Genomic DNA, 22681 nt, shown 5'->3' on the forward strand with positions numbered 1-22681 from the left:
ACTGAGACCTATAGGATCATAAGAGCCATTGCATACACATGCTTTGTGGTTTCCTCTTTGTTGTTAAAGAATGTTCACACTGCAGGTCATGTAGACATATCCAAGCTGGCTTTAAAAATTTATTTCTATTAATGATAACCATGTAATCATGAAAGCATAGACCTCAGTCTGGATATTTTTACCAGTTTTCCAGGGTGGTTTGGTAACCCATTTCTGTCCTGCTCTACTGCAGCTACAATCATATTGGTATCTAATCTATATAAAAAGCTTGTGTATTTCTACACGAGCTACAGTGCCATCAGGGCAGAAATGTGCTTTATGTTATGAGTGCTGAAGGAGGATGTACCTGTTGTCGGTATGATGATACCTGAAGAGCCATCTGTTAGTGGAGATGGATTTATGGCACTTGGCTGAACTGTAGATTTCCTGTGAACTTGCTGAACCAACCAAATTTCTCATTTGCCAGCCTTGTTAGTCCTGACATTATTCCATAATATAAAAGGAAGATGAAGAAAATGTAAATTATTATTTGTATTAGTTCTTGACGGTAGTTATAAGTACCTGTTTAAGAATGGAAGGCACCACTCAAATATCTAATCTCCCTGCTAAAAATATTGAATTTAATGCTTTGTACAGGGGTCACGCCAGAAGAACATTTGCTGTAGAAAGACAGCCAGTCAAGACAAGTAATCTGTTCCTACTTAAAACAGTAGTAGAATTCCTAAATATTTCTGCTTTTGTATTGTAAGAAAGGGTATGATGCATCCTGAAATATAAGTAATACAGAATTTGTGCATTCTTTGATCTTAGAACATTTGTGCTAAACTTGATCCATACATAAAGTTCTTATGTCTAGTGATAGGGTTCAGAGTCAAAGAAAGAAATATGAATATTCACCAACGTCTCTTGTAAAACAACCTGATACAGAAACAGAGTAAGAGACCTGATGCATCCTTATGGTCAGTGACACAATTCTTCAGATACCTCAGCTGAGAAATATCAATAACAGTTCTTCATGATGTGAAAGAGATGCCTGGATATGTGTATACATATATGAAACCTGTAGGCACATATTTAGATATCTATGGCATGCAGTCTTCCCCATCCTGACCTACATACAAGGCACATCTGTGTGTGGTTATATGCGTATATAAACACATGTATGGCTAGGGAAGGCTGCATGTCACACATAGTTCCAAGAAGTTTTCTGAACTTTGATGTTTAACAGTTGCAAACTATGCTACCTCTCTCTGTAGTTTTGTGATATTTTGTGATATATTAAAATTTGATAGTTTGGAAAAATGTAGTCCAGGTCACTGCTTTCTGATAGTATAGATTTTTTTTGCTAGCAAAAATGCAGTAGGAATGTCTGCGAAGAGAATATCTGCTGCTGAGGAAACTGAGGCATGAAGATACTGTGCCTTTTTCACTACCAGGCAGCTTGTACATAAGTAGAAAAGAATCTCAGAGAGCTCCAGGCATTCTGCCCTCAGTCTGTATGCTGTGACTGTGACAGACAGCGACTGGTTTCTAAATGTCTTACCAAGCTGCCTTGCACTCATCTTCTTTGCCATCTGTCATGTTGTTGCAAATGGAAAGACCACATTTAAAGCAGCCATTACTGAGTGGGTTTACAAAGGATAAATCACAGAAATTTTGTCACTAATATATTTGAGCCATTGAAGTAGCATATTGAGATGACGTTATCTACCCTTAAAAATAATGACCTGTAAGATAAACTGTGAAACCTGTTACTCGTATTTTCTGTCCTGTGCAATTGTTTGTTACTGTGTTTAGCTAAAACTACAAGGTATATGGTTAAGTGAACCTGATAATCCTGCCAACTGTATACACATGAAGCATCTATGACTCATTTATCATGCTACCTTTATGAGCTTTTAGTTCTGTATGTCTTTCTACTTATGATAATATTATATAACTGTAAGCTGAAAGGTCTTTCCCTCATTTGCCCAGAGGGTTTTGTTTAATTTCATTTGGCTTTGAGTGCTTTTATGTCTTGATTCTATTAAACCTTTTCATAATTTAGACAAATCCATTTATACTTCTGCTTGCTTTAAGTCAGGAATGTAAACCAGAGGCATGCAAAGAACCTAATGAAATTCAGCTGTGTGGTATTGTATCATGAATTTGTAGTCACAAGTACAATCGCAGTAGACTAAGAATTTTTGTGTGCTCTTTATGAATTGGATGTGATCTAAGCCAGAATAGCCATGACAGGATTGATAATTGCTACTGGAGGCAATAGCTTGCTGCTTTATTATTTGCTTCACTGGATGTTAAAGGTTTGTTTTGCACTGGAATAATTTGCCTGTCTGAAGTTATTTGTGTCTCAAAAAAAAAAAAAAATCATCAAAATGGGGCTTGAGGGCTTGAGGCACAAGAAAAGAGCTGATAGATGACAACTATTTGCAGTACAATTCTTGGTGCATTTAAGTTATGCCCTTTTGAAGACAGGATTGTTAGTACATTAGTTTTAAAATTAAGAAGCTTTAGTGAAAGATGCCTGACCTGCAATGGCCTGAGCAGCAGTCTCATTCAGGTTGTAGAAGTATGTGACTCCCTGGTCAGTGCCATTGATATGTGTGTATTAAATTTTCCAATACAGATTCTGGTTCTTTATATGCAATTTCAGAGACTCGAGTGTGAGACAACCCCATCCATAGTATCAGCACGCCCTTTCCAATGGCTGTTATTTTCTCTATTGTTACTGAAACCATTTCTAGATTGCCATTTTCAAGATGGAGATTTCAGTGACTTTAAGTACTGTAACAAAGATAGTATACACCTTTCAGAGACAAAGCAACATTAACAACAAAATGTGCAACCTACGTGTTAGTTTTTATAATTGTAAATTTTAGCAGTAACTTCTGCAATTCTAGCTGTGTGTGTAGTTGCAAAGAATTCCATTAGACACAGACTTAATTTTAAGCAGTAGTAAACATTCTTTCTTGAAACATAAAACTTGGTGCACTGCTAGTGGAAAAGATGTCCCAAAGAATCTCTCTTATTACAGCCAAAGCAAGTGTCAGATGTAATAAAAGGACTTGGAGGCTCAGTTATTGCCAGTAGTCATCAGGCCATTGACAGCTCAAGTCTGATGTACTTTTTCTAGTGGTGGCCCTGTATTTGAATCATCAGGGAAGTAATCCAGTTAGTTATCTCTTTGATAGTGCATTGTAATTTGAACATTCTTAAAATCAGGTCATATAAGGAATAAAGTTAGTAAGTTGTTCTATAAGGAGAGGTGTAAAAGGCTGTTTGTATTTCTAAAATCTCCCCTCCCCATCCTTCCCCGCAGTGCGCCGATCCAAAGCTGCAGATGAGGAGAGGAGCCACAAGGCACGCAGGGCCCGGGACGAGTACCGACGGCAGTCCTTGTGTGCCATCCAGAAGGGGAGAGTGGCTGGCCTGAGCAATTTGTTCCAAGGGACAAGCCTGAATAAGGACCAGGAGTTAAAGCTGAGCAACAATGGTACAAGTCCTTTGCTGTCTCTCCCTGCATCATCCAGGTTGGTTTGTAGAGGAGTGACTTTGAAATGGTTTCCTTTTGAATTGCTCCCTCTCCAATCCCCCACCATTTCAACAAACCCTTCCTCAGTTGGTGGAAATTCTTAGTCTTGATCAGAAAAAGAATATTGAAAGAAAAATTAAAACAGACTGAATACTTAATGTACACTATTTTTTTCCATCTATTTTTCACACAGAGAGAGGTGGATCCTTCTAAAGCCAGTATCAGATTAGTATGCAAGGCTGTGATATGGAGAAGTCAAGTGCACAAAGTCTTAGGCATGTTGTAAGCCTCAAGCCTAGAACTGCCTGCTGCTTAACAGGTCTTTCAAACATGTTACAGAGACCTGTCATACTCCTGAGTTTCAAAGGTTTTAAGGTTTTTTTAGGCAAAGGCAGGTGTCTTTGGTGTTTATTAATCTTTCATCTGACTAGGGAGCTCCATGAATTGGAGAAAAGGAACAGAATCCAAACAGGCAGATGGGTGCTAGAAAGTTAACTAGTCACTCTATTCTTCCTGGTTATTTCTTATACCATTAATTTGTCTTCATGTGGTGATAAAGGCAATGTGAGTACTGACTGGATGGTAGCATTAAATGCTTAAAAAAATTAAAATCCCAACCACCATTGTCAGGGCTTAGAAAGGAAAGAGTCCCATTTCATTGTTTTACTTTACCAATCAGTGTAGCACCAGAGAGAATCAATCCCTCATTGTTTGGAAATGTGTTCTGCTCTGACAAGTTCTTTGTTCTGCTGTGTTGCGACACAGAAACTCTCCAGTAACAGCAGCCAAAAATCCCAGTTTGAGGAGGAATCAGAATTTCTCTCTCAAAGAGAGCAAGATCTTTAAAGTTACCATCAAATCAACTCGTCAAAGGAGTTATCTCATTATTTTTCCAAACTACTTAAATTCTTCTTCAAACTGAAGTCATAAAAACACTAGCAAAAGTGGCAAATTTTGAAAAAGGTCCATAACTTTGACCTGAAGTCCTGAGCTTGAGGTGAGGTTATCTACTATAGAATTTGGTGGTGCTAGATGTGATCCTTTTCAAAAAGGGCATGAGAAGAAACTAAAAATATTCTGATCGTTATCCAGTTCATGTTCAACACTGTTTAAGTTATGCCTATACTACAAAAAATGGGTAGTATTTATTTTTCTTATCTCTTAAGGCTTCTCTTTGTCCATTACTTGATGGTGAAGGTATCAATAAAAGTTACTTTAAACATATGCTTTAACAGTGAATATACATAAATGTATATAATTCACTTCTCACACCTAACACTAATATGGCAAAGCAGGAGCAGATGTGTATCTAAAATCTTACTTTGCCCGTGACCTGGCAGGTCAAGGAGGAGATGCACAGTATGTTGTTATTCACCAGTAGTGTGAGACAGATTTTTTTTTTTCCAAGGGAATGTGGGTGCAGTGTTATGTCTCTGAAGTTTTTCAGCATGAAGCATAGCTCCTGTATTTTTTGCCTAGCCTTTTCTTTTAAAACATGAAAATAACCTTCTTTTATTTTTATTTGAGACCATTCTTATAATTTCTATATAGTTTAGAAAGCTTTCATTTGATTTTTTTTTTCCTACCATCTTTCTTATTTTGCTGAGTGCACTTTTCCCAAGGAAACTCTTCAGCCTACTTATTCGCTTTTACCCTTTTGCCTACCGTATTGGTTTTTGTTGTGTGGGTTTTTTTGTTTGTTTTTTTTTAATTTACTTTTGTGGTTGTGTTTCTTTCTTACTGGAGAGGCTCAGCCATAGTAGCTGTATGGAAACTGACACAGTAATTTTGAGATTTGGCCCAGGGCAGGAAAAAATTGTGGTTCTGGCAAGTTTTTCAAAACTAAACTGAGTTATAGAGAAGTCAGTTAAGAAATGACAATGAATTGTAGGGCTCTGGAATATAAAGGATTTCTTGTTTCTTTTTAGAAAATACTAAAAAACAGAAGTAAGAAACATGTAGTTTTTTTTTTTTTAAGGCGTGGCTATAACTGAATTCTCACTTTCTCCATGTAGTTTGTTTTTTTTTTTAAGGTGTGGCTATAACTGAATTCTCACTTTCTCCCCTCACTCCTGGCTGTATCTTCAAGTTCTATGATGAATATTGTTCAGAGCTACTCAGAGGTGTTTGCGTAATTTAGCAGTAACTATCACACTTACTGTGGGCTTCATCACTGTAATATCAACAAAATCAATCACTAATTATAATAACAGGTAGACAGGCTGAAAGGAGGACTCAGTTGCATTTCATCAAGTCAAAAGCATGACCTTTTTTGCTTTTATTCCTTTCTAAAGCGCACTTTGCTGTCATGAATTGCAGAACATTGTTTGTGAGGGTTCTTGATTTCATCTCACAAACTAGTTTAATGCTGTTTGGTGACTTCTGAGATGACATTCTACTTTTAGTACTAGTTTGCCTTTATGTGGTCTAGATATATGCAACATTAACTCCATAGCAGGTGGAGTAGGAAAGCTAGAAGTGTATAGCCAGCTACTGTACTGGACACTGTAAAGTGTATGTCTCACCAAATGAAAGTGCAAGTATAGAAACCCACACTAAGCTTTACCCAATTTGTCTGAAGAAGAACACAAATGAAGTATTTTATGCTAACAGTTTGAGTGCCCAGAATCCCATGGGATTTCAAACTATATATAAATGCATTGTAAAAGCTCCGTTTTACTACTGTTATCAGGGTAAATGAGATTGTATGCTTAACTGGAATTCAGTTGATGATTTACAGTACCTTAGTCATTACTTGGGGTAGCTGGGTGGATTTTCCACATATTTTGCCTCATTTGCTGCCTACTAGCTAAAATAATTTAAATGCATAGAAAGTAGCAGAAACAGTAAGGGACACTGGCAAGGTAGAGAATGCGAAGGGAACATAAGGGTTTAAACAAAACTTTCCCTCTGATGCTCAGTGGTTTGGATACACAACCTATTATAGCTGATTCTGATTTGGAATTTCTTGCCAGTGAAAAGGAGTATACTCAAAGCAAAAAAATAAACTTTGCTTGTCAATATGTACATTGGGATAAAAATGAGATGGAAGAGGAAAGCTGACTGAAGTGTCTATTGCATGTTTTGTAGTAAATCGTTTTTCATTTTAAGTTCTGTGCTTAAGAAAATGTTTAAGGTTCCATTGTAAATGTAATATGAAAATATTCTGTTTTCCATAAAAGACTCAAAATAATTTTAACAAACTTGAAAAAGGTTAAAATTGCTCAGTGAGTTATACTGAACAGCAGTTATAATGACCATTTCGTAGCTGTATGGTTTTTAAATTAAAAAAAATATTTATATTGATGCTTGCTTTCAGACACTGGAGATTATCTGTCTGACCCTTTTCTGTAATTACTTGCCTTTCAATGCAGTAACATCTGGGAGCGTCCCTCTAGACCCTTTTCCCGAGATGTCATCATTCGTTGGTTCAAAGAAGAGCAGATCCCTCGACGTGCTGGATTTGAGAGGAATACCAACAGGATTGCTCAATGGTTTCATGGTAATAAACCAATTCTTTGTTTATTATATAATAAAGCTCTAAGAGTACGGTTAGGAAATAAATCTTGCCAGCTTTCATCACAAAAAGGAATGTCTACTGACATTGTGAAACCTAGTGCCTGTTAAAACAAAGAGGTTTGCATCATTCCTGTTATTCAGCTATGATTTTCCTGTTGGTTAGTTGTTTTTTTTTTTTTCTGATTAGGGAGACTAATTTATAACTCATATCACCAAAGTTTTTTTTTCAGGAAAAAAATGAAATTTTGGTTGATATATACATTCTTTAAAATAGCAAGACAATAGGAGAAATGAGACCAAGACAGGATGGGGAGGACTCCAAAATAAACTGGCAAATACCATAGTGATGTGGTATGTGCCTGACTGACGTTCAAGGACTTGAACTCACATCTGTTTAACCCCTGTTGTACTTTCCAGACCAGTTTAGCATTTCTTTCTTTATCACTTTCTTCTGTAAGCAAAAAAATATTGAAAGATATTGACTTTTCTCAGAAAGAATTGGAAGTTTATTTTTAGGCAGTTTTCATGAAATGGGAGAAACAATTCCTGTTCAGATGCATAATTTGCTCTCATCCCTGCTGGAGTTCCCACCACCTCTGAGGCATTCACTCCATACAGCTTTTGCTATGCAGCTGAGTCTTCCACATCAAATTCACAGGTAGAACATATTATTTTCAAAGGTATTAGCAATAATCTTTTTATTTGTTATATTAAAACATAAAAAAAAGATAATTCTGGCTTAATAGCTGACATAATTGAGGGTCTGGAAAGATTTTTAAAGTTAAATCTCAATACTTTTTCATTGTTGCTTATGGTGAGTCTGATCTTTCTTTGTTCAAAGCACTACGCTGACCTTCATCCTATTTTAATGATTCTCTAATCATAAGATGAAGACGTGTGGGTGTTCTAAACTGAACCAGGCAAGGAAGATTTCTAAACAAGTTTAGTGTTTCATGTATGTCAGATTTCATGATACACAAATCCTTATGTATTAAAAGACATCAGGAAGCTACCATTTTCATTGGCTTAGCCAAAGACAGTGAAGTCACTCATAAATAGCTTGTAAATGCCACATACTTCCATTTCTTATAAACAATGATACAGACAGGGTTTATTGTTTTCCTAAAAAAAAAGACATTTGGTGTGATTTTTTTTCCAAGAGACAAAGTGATTAAAGTTTTGTCTGTGGACTTTTTTCAAAAGTATTTTCAACCATGATCTTTCTGTATGGTCCCAATGGTAAATGTTTTCCCTGCTTGTGGAAAGTTCACATCCATATAAATTGACATGAGTAGTTATGAACAGAATTCATGCCTTAGAAAGTCACCTGAGCTTGAGCTAATACCTGTGCAGTCTTTCTGTTGACTTCAGTGGCTTTTGGATTAGTCTTAATCTCTGCAAGAGTTAAGTAATTCACGATCTTTCTTTTAGTTTCTCAGATCATGCTGTTCATATCTTAAACTGTGAGTATCCAATGACATTTACAAAATGTGTGCAAAGTACCTTATTTGTACTCCTGCTCAAAGGAAACTGCTTTAGCTGCTGCAGCTCTGGTCAGAGTCATCATAATCCTTAGTGAACAACTCAGCTGCCCTGTAACTTGTGGAGTGATGAAAGCTAAACATCAGGCTGTTACAGATCCAGAAGTCAATGTCTTGTAGTGTTATGTAGTGTCCATGTTACTTTGTCTTTTTTGAGAAAAAATTACCTGCTTCATTGAATTGCCTCCAATTTTGAGGGTGGGAGTAAGTGGGGAGGGGAAGGCGACCAAAAAAAAATTTGATCTAGATGAAAAATCTCTTTTCTAGTCTTTATTTTTTATGAAAATAAAGATTGCGACTTCTATCGTATAGTGGTTTTTAGGATCTCGGTGTTTTGTTGGTTTGTATTGTATTCAGGGAACTAGGACGTATGTTTTTTGTGGATCAACAAAAATACAGCCGAACGTATCTGACGTAAGAGAAATTGGCAACACAAATGAAAGTAGTTCTGCAAAGCCCAGAATTATGGATAACCACTTGAGCCAATGGGGCAATAACAGAACCATCATTTGGATGGGTGGATGTTTCTGTGGAAAGAGCTGCTGCCTGGTATTTAATGTTGTCTAGTGTTAGGATGACAGATTCTTAAAGTGTCAAACAACTCTCAAAACAGGTATAATTTTCTTATATCCCAGTTTTGGACCATAAAATGGGAGGATAATATTTGGCCTAATGTTAAGGGCTTTTTGAACGCACTGCTCTAAGAGATCTATTACAGCAGTACTGAAAAAGTAGGTATTTGTTACAGAATTACTTGGTTTTGCCAAGGTCAGTAGACCTTTTCTTACATGCTTTGACTAGCAGGTTGTTCAGCCTTGTATCTAAAGTCAAAGCATTAGCTGATTCACTGTCTTCAAATTGTACTACGGACAGTGATATTTTCCAGTTATACAGAGATGAAGGTTTGAGATAGATGTGTTTGTCTAAACTAATGAAGTCCATGTAATAATGCAGAAATGTCTTTACCCTCATATATTTGGCATATTTCCTATGTTAAGTCATCAAACTGATCTGGATTCTGTTTTAAAATAGATATTGTCTGGGGCATTTGCATGGTATGTGAAACAGGGTAATATATGGTGTATGTAATATACTTGAAGTTTTCCTTTTGTCTTCACTTGAAGCATCACTACAAAATGTTACATTTGGAGTGGTAAAATCTGTAGTCAAGACAGTATTTTAAAATCAGAGCCTTTCCTTCCATATTAACAAAATGACTTCTTAAATGAATATCAGCTTCAACTTCATCCATTTGTTTATCTCTTGAAATTATCATCAGTTATTGTAACTCCACTAATACGTTTTTAGCTCATTTTGCATAGGCTTTACTGATTTTCTGATTTAAAAAGTTAGTATGTTAAAGATACACACTATAATGGTCAGCTGAATTTTGGATATAAATTCTATTATTTTTGCTGTGTTCGAGTAATGGATCCTTGCCAACAACTAGATTGTTTACCCCTTCAATTTAGGCTAATTTTTTGTAAGTTTCTAAAGAAGAAAAGACTATTTTAAATGTTATTTGTAACTTAAAACTATCTTTAATCCCTTTAGAAACCCTAAAATTAGGTATTCTTCATTTTCTTTGGATTGGGAAGCAAGGAAATTTGTTTAAGTGGCTTATGTTCCCTCAGTGGCCACAGTGCAATGATACTCAGTTCTCAAACTGCTAAAATAAAGGAGAATCAGAGGTGTCACTGGGGCTGTCTTGGGAGATAAGGTAATTCATGTCTATGCCTTTCATGCAAACTCCAGATGTTTCTTTTCTATTTAAGAGTTGCTTTAGGTTTGAGTGAAAAGAATTATGCCTTCTAGATAAAGGCAAATTCTAATCATTTTCATAACCAGGAAACTAATAAAATTTTGATGTCTTACCTGCTAATTGATGAATATGGGCAGATCAATCTAATTTACAAGGTCATCCTAATGTATCAAGACATAGAAACTTTTGTAAATCCAAATTCGGAACATGTTTTGCCAAGATCTCTGTTGCTTGCTTGTACACTTTGAGAGCTGGGGTGCAATTTGCTGTTTAGAATGGGTGATCTGTCTCTCAAAAGGCCTAGAGAGGAAGACTGACTTACTGTCCTGTGGAGCTTTGGACCGGAATTTTCTTTTCAAACCTCTGTGTGACCTATGCCAAGTAAAGGGAAAGTTGGCAACCTTCCCTATATGTTGAGTTTTTCCAAACTCTGTCACAGATGTGAGCAAGTTGTAGTTTTCAGTTTACTACAGGCATAAGACACCGGAACTAGAATTCCATATTGCAACAAAACTAGCGGCTTCTTCCTCTCATAACTATTCAACAAAAGGGTGCTGGTGGCTGAAACGTATTTCCATTTTTTCAAAAAAAAATCCCTTGTCCTTTAACCTTTCTCTTTTGTTTGAAACCTCTTTCAGCACTTTTTTCCATTCCCACTTCTTTGTCAGCTGTTATTTTTGAATTATTTTTTTTTTAACTTCAGATGTTTGACTTTTCACTCTCATATATTCTGTTCTGCATTTGGTTATTTTCCACTCAGAATATAGGAGGGTGTTGCTGTTTGTAGGGGTGGCTGATTTCTGAATATTTCCCCAGCATTAGCTGAGACCAATGTTTTATGATTGTTGATGTTATTTATCCATGATATAAAAGGGATCTCTCAGATAGATAGTGAGTATAACAAAGTATGACAAAATGAGGAATTTATTCATTCCTCTTTGTGAGGTGGCCATCTGCATATTTGCTGAGCATTTACTGTAGCACTGTCAGATCAGTACTTGCCTTCAGGTTGAAAGGAGAATTCAGAGGCTGATATCAGAGATCTGGAAACATGAGGTAGTTGCCCTACAGCTTGTACCTTTTTAAAATGTAATTGCAGTAGCATGGTTCCTATTGTGGAGGACAATTTTATCAAGGGAAGTCACGGTGGCAGTGCAGGTACTGGCTGAGGGAGTGACAAACTGTGAAGAAGCTGATCAGAGCAAGCTGAAGGATGGATTGAAAAATGCTGAGAAGCTGAAGTTGAGTCCTGAGGTCAGGGTGGCCAGGGAAGACAATTTTCAATTTATCAGGATCATGTTGCAAATGTTCATAGGTCAAGGTTCAATTTCAGATAATTAATAGTGTCCTTGGGAAGAAATTTACTTGCAAGAGAAAAATCTAAGAGACCTAAATAGTGACAATAGTTCTGCAAATCAGATGCTCTCAGTAAAGGATTCGAGACAGTATTTTTGAAGGTTTACTAACTTTGGAGTCGTTGAACAGCAACAGCAACACTGTGCATACTGGTACAGCTAAACTGTGGGAAATATATCTTACAAAATATAGCTTGTATTGTAATGTTTTCTAACGGACACAGAAATGGCAGTGGTTTAGTTTGAAAAACATGTAACAGTGAGTACAGTTTGCTGCTTTGAACATAAAAGCTCTTTTTCTTTTGCTCTTGAAGAAGAACCTTCTAATTATTTAATAAATGTATGTTAGGAATATGTAAAGCAAGTGTTGTAAATCGAGCAGAAGTGCAGCCTTCTTGATATTCAACAATTTTCTAATTCACTCCTTTATCATTATCTAGCTTTTACTTCTGTTTGAGAAAGTGCACAGGTAGATTCCCTGCTTAAGTAAACTGAGCCCTAGGGGTCTGAGTTTTGTTTTTACCTTCTGGAATTGTTGTTGATGGAGTGCTTTGTTGGGAAAAAGTTACAAGATCTTGTTAAAAATCTGTTGAATTCATTGAGAGCATTTCCACTGTCTTCCACAGGCCTTGAAAGGTGCATCCAAAAAAATAGCTATGTGCAAAACTTGGTATCTAGAACATCCTGTGATTAGGAGACATCTGGAATGGAATCAGAGAATTCTTGACTCAAATGATAAAACTCTAATTTATGCAAGTAAATGAAGAAGAGAAGTGTGAGATTAAAAAAGAGCTACAGAATATCAAGATGCATTTTGAGCAATAGCCTGGGAAATATCAAAAAAAGACATCCATTTCAAGATGATAGATTTAGACGAGATTGACTTACTCGTTATCAAAAAGGCAGATTTCTCTGTTTTTCTCAAAAAGAGGGCTGGCACAGTTTGGATCAGCTGTTTGCGTCTCTGTAGACTTTGTGGCTAGTGACTACTGCAGGGATACACCCAGGTCCACACAGGCTGATAGTTCTTGTCACCGTTTTGATTTTGTATAAAACAAGCTATGCCACAGTCATTTAGCATTAAACATCTTTGCTAATCTCTGTGGATTTCTCAAAAAAAAAATGTTGTTAGGGATGGGTGTTAACTTTGCTGGGAATCTTGTCAAGGAAGAACAGATAGAGAATGAGTTTGGACACCAAATTATGCTCTCATCACATTATGTATCCTACATAAGAAAATGGGTTGAGGCATTGTTAGGCCTGAGTGAGGAGGCACTGTCATCTGGTTACTTGCTGTGGAATGGAATGCTATTTTTTATATTTCCTGAACATATTCCTATCAAACATCTATTGGACATTCTGATAGTATTTTTCAAGGATAGTACAGTATTTGGAGTTAAGCGTTTAGATCCTGGTACTAGATTATGGGTGTCTCAAGTCAGACCCATAGCATGTGACAAAACCCAGATACTTCATCAGCTCTAATACAGTTCTCAGATTCTTCCATAAGAAACGAGAGGTGTTTTGCTGTTTTCTGAGAGGTAAGATGATCCTTCATATACTGAGTCATCCCACTTAGGTCATAATGATTGTTTCAGTCTGTCAGTTCTTTTAAAGCCTTTGGAATTGTTTTTCTTCTGCCATTACAGTTCCAAAGTGTCTACACAGGCAGGTTATTAGCAAACAAAATAAATGTTTTAGACTCATGGCTCCCCTTGGAAGGAAGGAAAGTGAGGTAATGTGAGCTGTAACATGCTGCAAGGAGAAAGGTAGCACAAAAGAAGAGCAGAGAAATTGTAGAATGAGGCAATTGAATAATTAATGTAAATAGGCTAATTGCGAATGCGAAATGAGCTTTCTTATTGTTTTCAAACACATTGTCCTTCTTGACTGCTTTTAACTGGAAGCTATATTCTAAAGATTAAGCATGTTCTAAAGATAGAAGGTAGCAATTTTTCTGAACAGGTGTTGTAGACACTGAAAATGAGAGATCATAAAGAACAAAGAGGAAACAAGTTTGATGTGTCAACGGTTTCATGGTTACAAACAGGTCAGGTGTAGTGCCCGTACTGCAAGTCAAAGACTAAAAAAAAAAAAAAAACGTCCTTTCAAGTTTGTGCCAGACAGTCCTTTGCATCTATAAAGAATACTTCTACAGAATTTTATTTTAAAAATATTTAAAGAATACACTAGCTTTTTCATAGGGTTTACTTCAGTCTCTTAATGAAAATATATTTTGCTATTGCAAATCAAATTGCTTTGAACTTCTTTGGACTTCTTGGGCTTTGGACTTCTTGCCCTCTGTTTAAAACACTAAGATTTTCTTCTCTATATGGTACTATTATAGCATGACATAGTGAGCAATTATGATTTCATTTAGTAAGCCATCATAGTAGCTTAATGTGTTTATCTGTAATTTTACATTACAGTTCTGTGTTCTGTCTCTAAAGAGACACTGTGAGATCATTAGACTGAACTAAAAAGCCCTGACATCTACAAAGTTTGTTTATGCTTAGACTAGAAAAAATGATTGTTTATGGTGACCAAAGTGGATGCAGAAGGTCTTGTTAATCTGTCCAGCAGCCTGAATTTGAGCTGTGGTACCCTTTTATTAGATGTATTGCAGACTGTTCATTACATGCTGGATCATGCTTTCTCCTCTCAGTGTCCATTGTCTATGTGTTAATGGTTAGTTTATCCATGCACAGGGTGCCCTTAGATACCAGCTGCTACCGGGACAAGATATTCAGCTCATACTGTGTATCTTTAAATGCTGTATCTGGATGTTTCCTGATTAGCTCCTCTAGGTGTTTTGTGTAGAAACTTTTTGGTCTTGGATGAATTGCTGATACCCCACTTAATGTTAGTCCATGCCTAACTGAGTCCATAAGTAAGTCCATACTTATCATAGCTGAGAAGCCTTGCTTCCAGCTCTTGTTCCTTTGCCTGCACATTTACAATAGCATGTTTTCTATTTTACAGGCTTCCATATATTTTGTTCAGCTTATGCTAAGCTGAGTTGCGTTTATTGTTTTATCTGCAGTGTTTCCTGCTTAAAGCAAAGTAAATACTTGCAGACCCAGGGTCAGAAAATTTTACTGGTTTCTCAGCAGATGGCCTTCTTACTGGTCCCTCTGTCTTGGCTATGCAAAGTATTGAACACCGTTCTATTGATCCAGCCTCAAGGCAAAGGACTGCAAGGTATTAGTGCAACAGCTCCTTTTAAATAATGCTATGTCATGCCGAGGGGAAAGGCGTGCGACTAGGCAAAATTATGTTGGTGGCCTACATTAACTCCAGTTCATCCAGTTAGGAGCAGATTGTGCCACTTAAATTGCTTTCACCAAAGGAGATAAACAGTAGGAGATAATAGAAACACAAAGGGAAAAGATTTCTGTGACTCTGTAGGCAGCTAACCTTACGTGCAACTTCAACCGTGTGACACTGGCATGGAGGCAGAATGAGGTGAAGTGTGGGAGACATAAATTTGCCCTTCCACTTAAAAGTTAAGGGAATGACAGCACCCTTTCTTGCCTCCTGGGTTTTGGAGAGGTCAGTTCTTCCTTCTTCTCCTGGCCTTTGAGTGAATGGCACTGTCAAACCACAAACTCCTGAATCTTTTTAACAGGTAAAACTCCAAAGAAACTATGGCAATTAGTATGCTGGTTAGCATTGGCTCTGACTGGATCATACCTTACCTCTCTGTCCAGGATTAACATCTGTATTATAATACACAATAGTTTTTAATCTATGACAGGGAGGACTCAGATCTAGATAATACATAATTCTGTGGGACATTTTGCTACCGCTGTTACCACTGCTTCTCACAATTAAACACAGCATAGATCTTTCATAAGTGCATGTAGATTCATTCTTGTGTCCTTGATAAAAAGAGTCTTTTGCAGTTGAAGTGAGCTGCAAACATTTTTAGATATTTCAGTTGCAGATACAGGAAAGTAATAGTTTGTTAGGCAGGGGGATAGAGCTCCCTCTCCTATTTTCTCTCTTAACCATGCTACTGTTAACAGGGTAGCTTTGAGGGCTAAGATGGTGATAGTAGCAAATGATCCTGCACATTTGCTGTCTGTTTTCAGATCCTCTGGTCCTCTAAAGTGGAATAGTTTCATTGACAAAATTTAGCGTAAGTGAAAGACTCTTAATTCCAGACTTTACCTAGAACGGTTTTGGTTGGAGGGGATCTTAAAGATCATCTAGTTCCAACCCCACTGCCGTGGGCAGAGACACCTCCCACTAGACCAGGCTGCTCAATGCCCCATCCACTCTGACCTTGAACACACTCAGGGATGGGACATCCACAACTCTGGGCAACCTGCTCCAGTGAAGAATTTCTTTTTAATATCTAGTCTAAGTTTACCCTCTTTCAGTTAAAAACCATTACCCCTCATCCTATCATTACACACCTTGATAAAGGGTCCCTCCCCAGCTTTCCTGCACATCCCCTTTTAGTATTGCAAGGCTGCAATAAGGTCTCACTGGAGCCTTCTCTCCCCTAGACTGAACAAGCCCAACTCTCTCAGCCTGTCCTCATAGGAGAGGTGTTCCAGCCCTCTCTTTGTGGCTCTCCTCTGGACTCACTTGAGCAGGTCTGTGTCTTTCCTGTGCTGAGGGTTCCAGAGTGGAACACAGTACTCCAGGTCTCATGAAAGCAAAGTAGAGGGGGAGAATTAGAAATTAAGTAAAAAAATCTGTTTGCTTCTATTTGTAACTTTTTCAGAACCTCAAATGAAGTTAGTCCCTCTATTGAAGCCATTTCTGCTTACTAAGTAATGGCTTCAAACACTTAATTCAGGTTATACTGCTGTGAGTTTGAGCCTAGCTCATTTACCTTAATTCCAGTGTTGGTAGGAAATGAGGCTACTTAGTGACTGGTTTTTAGTGGTTTAACTGGGAGTTGGGTCAAACCTCAGAGGATGTCCAGAACTGGTTCCTTGTAAGAGCTGCATGTGATTATTATACTGTTGCTCGTTAGGTGTGAAGTTTCTGCTATCCCAATATTACTCTCATTTGACTTTCAACAGTGCTTCAGTATCTGGTTCAGTTTATTGATCGATTAAAGGTAACATTTTCCCCTGAGGAACAGTACACTAAATTAATATGCAAGAATGATGCAGGTAGCTAGAAAGCACTGTAATTAACAGTTAGCTTAAAGTTTCCCAATCTAGCCAAGTGTGTGAAAAGAAAAATGAGTTATCAATATTACCCCTATATATATGTGGTTGGTTTTTTTTTTTTTTTTCAGATAGATAAAGTGTATTTTCTTAAGTACTTACAGAAAATACTACACCAAAATACTTTGTAGAAGTCTGTCTGGAACTGCTATATTAATTTGAATGTAGGCAAATACTCCACATAGAACATGATTTAAATTTGTATTCCTTTTAGTAATAAAAGTTCTAATGATTACTTAACTAAAAAACATGTAGAAAAATTTCTTCTAAGTTCACTGATTCTCACAAATGTAACTAGATTTTGGATTTAACTGCTAATGCACCTAAAAAAAAGGTATGCACTCTTAAACCTTACACAAATCGAATGTATCTGAGGCAACAACATTTTCATTTACCTATGAAAGAGGCATGAAAAGCCAAGAACATAGTATATTTTCTGCTTATTTATCTAATGTCAGCCTTAAAATTTGATTTCCAGGGCTCCATGTTAACTGTGAATCTTATTTTTCTCCTTCTATTGGGTGAGCTTTGTTAACACTGTGATTTCCTATTACAGTTGTCATTTAGGTTTATGGAAGATGTATCTTCACAGCTTCTTCAAAACCTGTGAGATGATAGTGTTCTAGGTAGGCTGTAAGATGTGCTTTTGAAGACCATCATAAGCACATGTAGGTATTTGTATACAGGTAAAGTTTCCCTGCTTTTTGGATCTATTAATTTCATTATAAAAAAAGAGAAGGGTTGATCGGTTATTTTTGTGTGGGATTGTGTTTTTGTTAATAAACAAGGACTGTTTCATTATTTAAAAACAACTTGAAAATGCATTCAACTGCTTTTCTTCTCATTTGCCATTAAAGTCTCCTGAAAAGCTGTTATACCTTATACTGACAAATTACTGTGGTGACTGCAGAGCCAATTGCACTGTAATTGCCATTATCAACTGATATCCACAGAGTGTATTCATGATAATGTGCCAAATTGGCTATGAGCTGCAGGCCAAATATTTAACAATAGTTTAAGTTCTTCCTAAAATGAATAGTTTTGTGCCAGGAGCATACAGGAACCCTCAGCTATGTTATAGGGTATGAGGATAATATGGGAAGAGGGAAGCTGGAGCTTACTCCGCACTAGTAACGATGTCATTCTGGTCCCTACCCCCCTGAATGAGCCTTGGGCTGCCTTTCTAGAGCTGATGTAGAATGGACCCCAAAATCAAAGAGTCAAATCTAGTTGCTTATGGAACTGATGGTCAAACTATAGGTTTAACGAGTCTTGTTGGATGAAGTGAAGAATCAAAATCTAACTTCCATACACTCCAATAAAAAGCAAATTAAAATAGTGTAGCTACATTAATGCAAATCAGTATCAATATGAAAAGGCCATTGGAAAAACATTAGCAACTATAGCAAATTAGCAGCTTCTCAGAGGCTGTAATGTGATATTTTGTTTACTACCATGTAACTCAATTAACTTCTGTTAACTTATAGACGTTTCAGTGTCCATTCATTGGATAAATGCTCTTACAATGAGACCACTAAATTAATGAAGTTGTATTCATAATGTACTCACAGTATACCGAATGACAAATCAGCACTAGCCCAAAATTAACCCTTTTAAGCCAGCACTGTACCAGGAAGACTCCCACAGAATGCTCTGAAAATTCCTAATGCTCAAAAACATGATCAACCTGGATATCACCTGTTGTTAATCAGTAGAATTACAAACTCTTCCAACACAGCTCTGCACTTTATATTACACTATTCAAGATGTTTCTTCACAGAAATTTGACATTTGCATAAAACTTAAGTATGGATGTATATGGAGAGATTTGGGTTTCAGTTTACATAAATGCTGATCTTGAATATCTAATAGTCCTTATATCAAAATTTCTCTTCTCTTTTTCACAGCAGTAATTGTGAAGCTTGTTTTAGGTAGAACTGCAAACTAATTGCCTTTATGGAAAGTAATTTAAGTATTTATAATTTCTGCTGCAGAGATGCATCATATAGAAAAGTATTTAGATCCATAGAAGTATTAGTGACAACTGCTAGTTAAAGTAAATTCAGTTGTCTTCCATTTTATACTACTAGCATGATTATTGTTCTTCAGATGTTCTTAAAATGTGCTCTCATTCAGTCCATCTAATTTATTTTTTTTAAGTTTTATTCTGTGGCCACATTTTTAGAAGGAGGGGTTGGTTTCACAAAGGATCCAGTCTGCATTTGCAAACATAAATGATGTATTCACAATTTGGAAACATCAAAAATTATTTACATTTCAATACTGTAAGTGCAGGCATATATAATTTGGCTTAGCATATTGTGTTTTTCTTATGTCAAAATTATTCGAGGACAGAAAGAAGCATCTTACTCCTTAAGAAACATCAATATATAAAATGTATTGTACAGAACCTGGTGCTCAAATAAATATATTTTATATTTGTTCAGCACTTAACTATTTAAATAGTTCTTATGGAATTACATGTTTTGTAAAATATTCCACACTCCAGTAATGCTTATTTTGGACCTAGTAGAATATATATGCTCTTCTAAAAGGTTGCGTGGTTTATCATTCTAGGTTGAAGTTTTGTGTTTGACTTGTCTTTCTTGTTAAAATTAAACACCTGCTGATTTGCAGGTACAAGTATTTCTTCTGACACTGGTTTTCAAAGAAAATCTCGGTGGTTAAATGTACATACTTGAATGAAGAGAGAAGCAGCAAGCGGATACAAATCTGAAGAGGTGTTTGTTTCAGAAGTGCTCTCTGAAACTCACAGTAGTTTTAATGCTTGCAATTTTTCATTTTTGTCTTCCACTTCCAGAAAGTGGGAAATGGTAATGTCTTCATGCACTAAGTGAGCAGATGTGCAGACTTTTAAGTTCCAAATGCGGTTTGCATGGCATACTAGAGAACTCGCACTCCATTCGAATTCTAATACCTTCAGAGTTTACAGTATCCAGTGACTGATGATTTTGAATTTCTACTTTTATATTAATTTTTCTTTAAATTCTTTTTTTTTATATGAGGCTTCAATTCAAGAAAGAATTCCCCCCAGCCTCACAGAGTTTTCTCCATTTGTGTTCCCGACTGTACCTCCCAGCCCTCCTTCAGTAACCACCTATCAGCCAGTCTCTGCAGGACTGTCATCTATGTATCACCACGGCTACTTCGAAGAATGTTATTCCATGTGCTATTCTTCTCTTTGGTCTATGTGTTGCCCTGGAGTGTCATCTGGTAATGTTGTCTCAGAATGGGTTTTACAAAGCCAGAAAGGGGTAAAGAGACTACTTTTAATTCTTTTCCTTTTTACAGAAGTCAAAAGCAAAGAAAACTCTCACTGTGGGCTTTATTTTGTTTCATGCAGTTGGTTTGGTAAAAGTGCAGTCTTCCATGTTTCATCATGTCCATGCTTCCCTCAGGAGTATTTAAGAGATTACTGGCCATGAGTCTTCTAAAAAACTCCACACTTTTCAATTTTAACACAAAACAGAGTGTCAGGGATTATTTTACCAGATATATTTCTGTTTGCTTGGCCAGGATCAGAACTTAAATCAGCTTCTTAGCTCAACAGTGTTTTTGAGTTACACCCCTCTGCTATTTCTAGCCCTATCAGGCTGAGCTCGCGAGGTATTGCTGTGGTGTTACAGATGAATAAAATGTTCCCAATTTGGATTAGTGTACTGATATTTTCTCAAAGCATTGTTTGATCCTTATTTGGTGTTTGCAGACATCCTAATGAATACATTTATTTTTCATGCTATTTGAGGAAATATCAACTATCTATAAAGCCTATAGGATACTTATATAGGTCCAGAAGTATTTACTTTTCTTTTTTTTTCCTTGAAGAAGAAACATTTTATTTCCCAGTCATCACATCAGCAAAGAAAAAAAAACATTATTATGAAGAATATTTGTACTGTTTATGTAGGGCATCCTATTTAAGTGCTTGGAAACTCCCTGTTGATCTTCCATTGACTTTACTAGAACATAGAGTTTTCTAACTTTAGTCAGTGTAAAACAAAAATAAATATTCTTGCCTCTAAATTTCTGTCAATTTACTGATAATACATGGTGAACTACACACATAATATAGATTGAGAAACCATGGAAAACTGAATCCTTAACTGTTCCATTTTTAAAAAAATAAGCTTCTTTTCAGAAGTTGTTTAGATGTAAAGGAGAAAACTTACAAAAATTAAAGGGCAATAGCAGGGTTTAATGCAGGGATTTCAGGTCAGAAAAGCCCATCTCTAAAAAAAATAAATCAGGAAATATATATATGAGATTAAAAGTTAAAGGTCTTTTGTGCTACCTTTTCTCCTCTGATAGGTGACAATCAATGATGTACAAAGAGAAGAGTTTTCTTCCTGGGTAATGCCAGGCTAGGCTGGTCTGAAAGGAAGGAAAGATAGAAACCAACACTATGCTTTGAGGAGACATTCACAGAGAAATTTATAGCTCTATTTATACCAGTGGTATATTCAGACAGGTAATACAAACGCCTGTCTTTTATGTGCTGCACTGCTTGTTAGTGAACAAGGTGTAAATATTTTGACAGTGAGTATAAAGGGTTTTTACAGTTTTTGATAGCTTGGATATAGAATGAACTTTAAAGGAGACAATTAGGGGTTATATTTTCTGCAGAGGGCATAGGGATTTAACTGTGAGCCACACTGGCAACAATGGATGTAGCACATCTGATTTTCCGTAAACCTGAAGAAAAATAGTCATTAAACTGCTTTGCTTGTTTAGACAGGATTTTCAAAGATTCCTAGGGGAGTAAGGCACTCTTTGAAATTCCTTCAGAATTTCAGTAGGTTTTTAATGGATTTAGGGAATCTCAGCCTTAGGAAATTAAGAAAGAATTAAGAAAGCTTCTGAAGTCTAAGTTTTCTTTAGTCTAAGAGCTGTTTTATCCTGACACAACAGAGAGATGAATCTGTATTATTTATTAAAAAAAAAAAACAAAACAAATAAACAACAAACCAAACAAACAAGAAAACCCACCAAACACACAGAACAAAAAAATAGACCAACCAATCAACAACAACAAAAACCAAACAACCAACCAAACAAACAACCACAAAAAAATAGCTATTTTTAGATATACTGTTCCTTAGTAAACTTCTCCTGCACGTAGAGGCTCATGATATTCTTGTGTAGCACAGAAGTCTTCAGCGAGAGCTTGTTTAGGGCATGGTGTGTTATCTTTATGGCTCGTCCTTGCCCGAAGGGATCTTTTGCTAGCAGATAAACAATATTGCTCTGGGCCTTGGTTTTCTGTGTGTCTGTACATAGCCCAGAGCATACTTTCCATACTGAGCAAGGCCCACTGAGCAAGTAGCTGAGATTCAGTGATGTATTGTTTCCAATTCTTCGTACATCTGAAATGTACTAAGATGGTTACAAAAGAGAGGAATGGTGAAGAAGGGGTGCTGAATGGACTTCTACTCACATTTCAACAGGACAGATTTGTCTCTTGTCTTATATATGCTACTGCATGCATTCCTCTTGAGCTTGCACAGAAGAAAGTGATGAATGTGGAACAAAGAAAGGTTTCTCCAGAGGCTCCCTGACCGGTGTCACTTTGCCTGTGTAGCTCAGAGAGGAGGCTGGCGCTGTACTGACCACTGAGCACTCAACGTAGCCGTGACATGGTCAGTGTATTTCAAATGTGCAATTTATCAGTTGATTTCTGAATACGTGCCAGCTTTGCCTCCCATTGCAGTTTTATGCAGATAGGAAGGCTTTCGTTTATTTACTCATATTTTAGGTGTTGCTGT

General features: G+C 36.6%; 1 protein-coding gene across 1 annotated transcript in view; it reads left to right on the forward strand.

Moving 5' to 3' along the window:
- Positions 1 to 3319: 3319 nt before the first annotated feature.
- Positions 3320 to 22681, forward strand: part of LOC103774267 (SH2 domain-containing protein 4B-like) — a gene marked incomplete at its 5' end in the record, with an annotated part of 30682 nt that continues 11320 nt past the window's right edge. Inside the window, 2 exons of the mRNA XM_008941658.1 lie at positions 3320 to 3530; positions 6907 to 7034. Of these exons, the coding sequence (XP_008939906.1) occupies positions 3320 to 3530; positions 6907 to 7034 (339 nt within the window). The remainder of the gene's footprint in view (positions 3531 to 6906; positions 7035 to 22681) is intronic.

The sequence above is a fragment of the Merops nubicus genome, unplaced genomic scaffold, assembly GCF_000691845.1.
Source record: "Merops nubicus isolate BGI_N331 unplaced genomic scaffold, ASM69184v1 scaffold6486, whole genome shotgun sequence".
Lineage (NCBI taxonomy): Eukaryota > Metazoa > Chordata > Aves > Coraciiformes > Meropidae > Merops > Merops nubicus.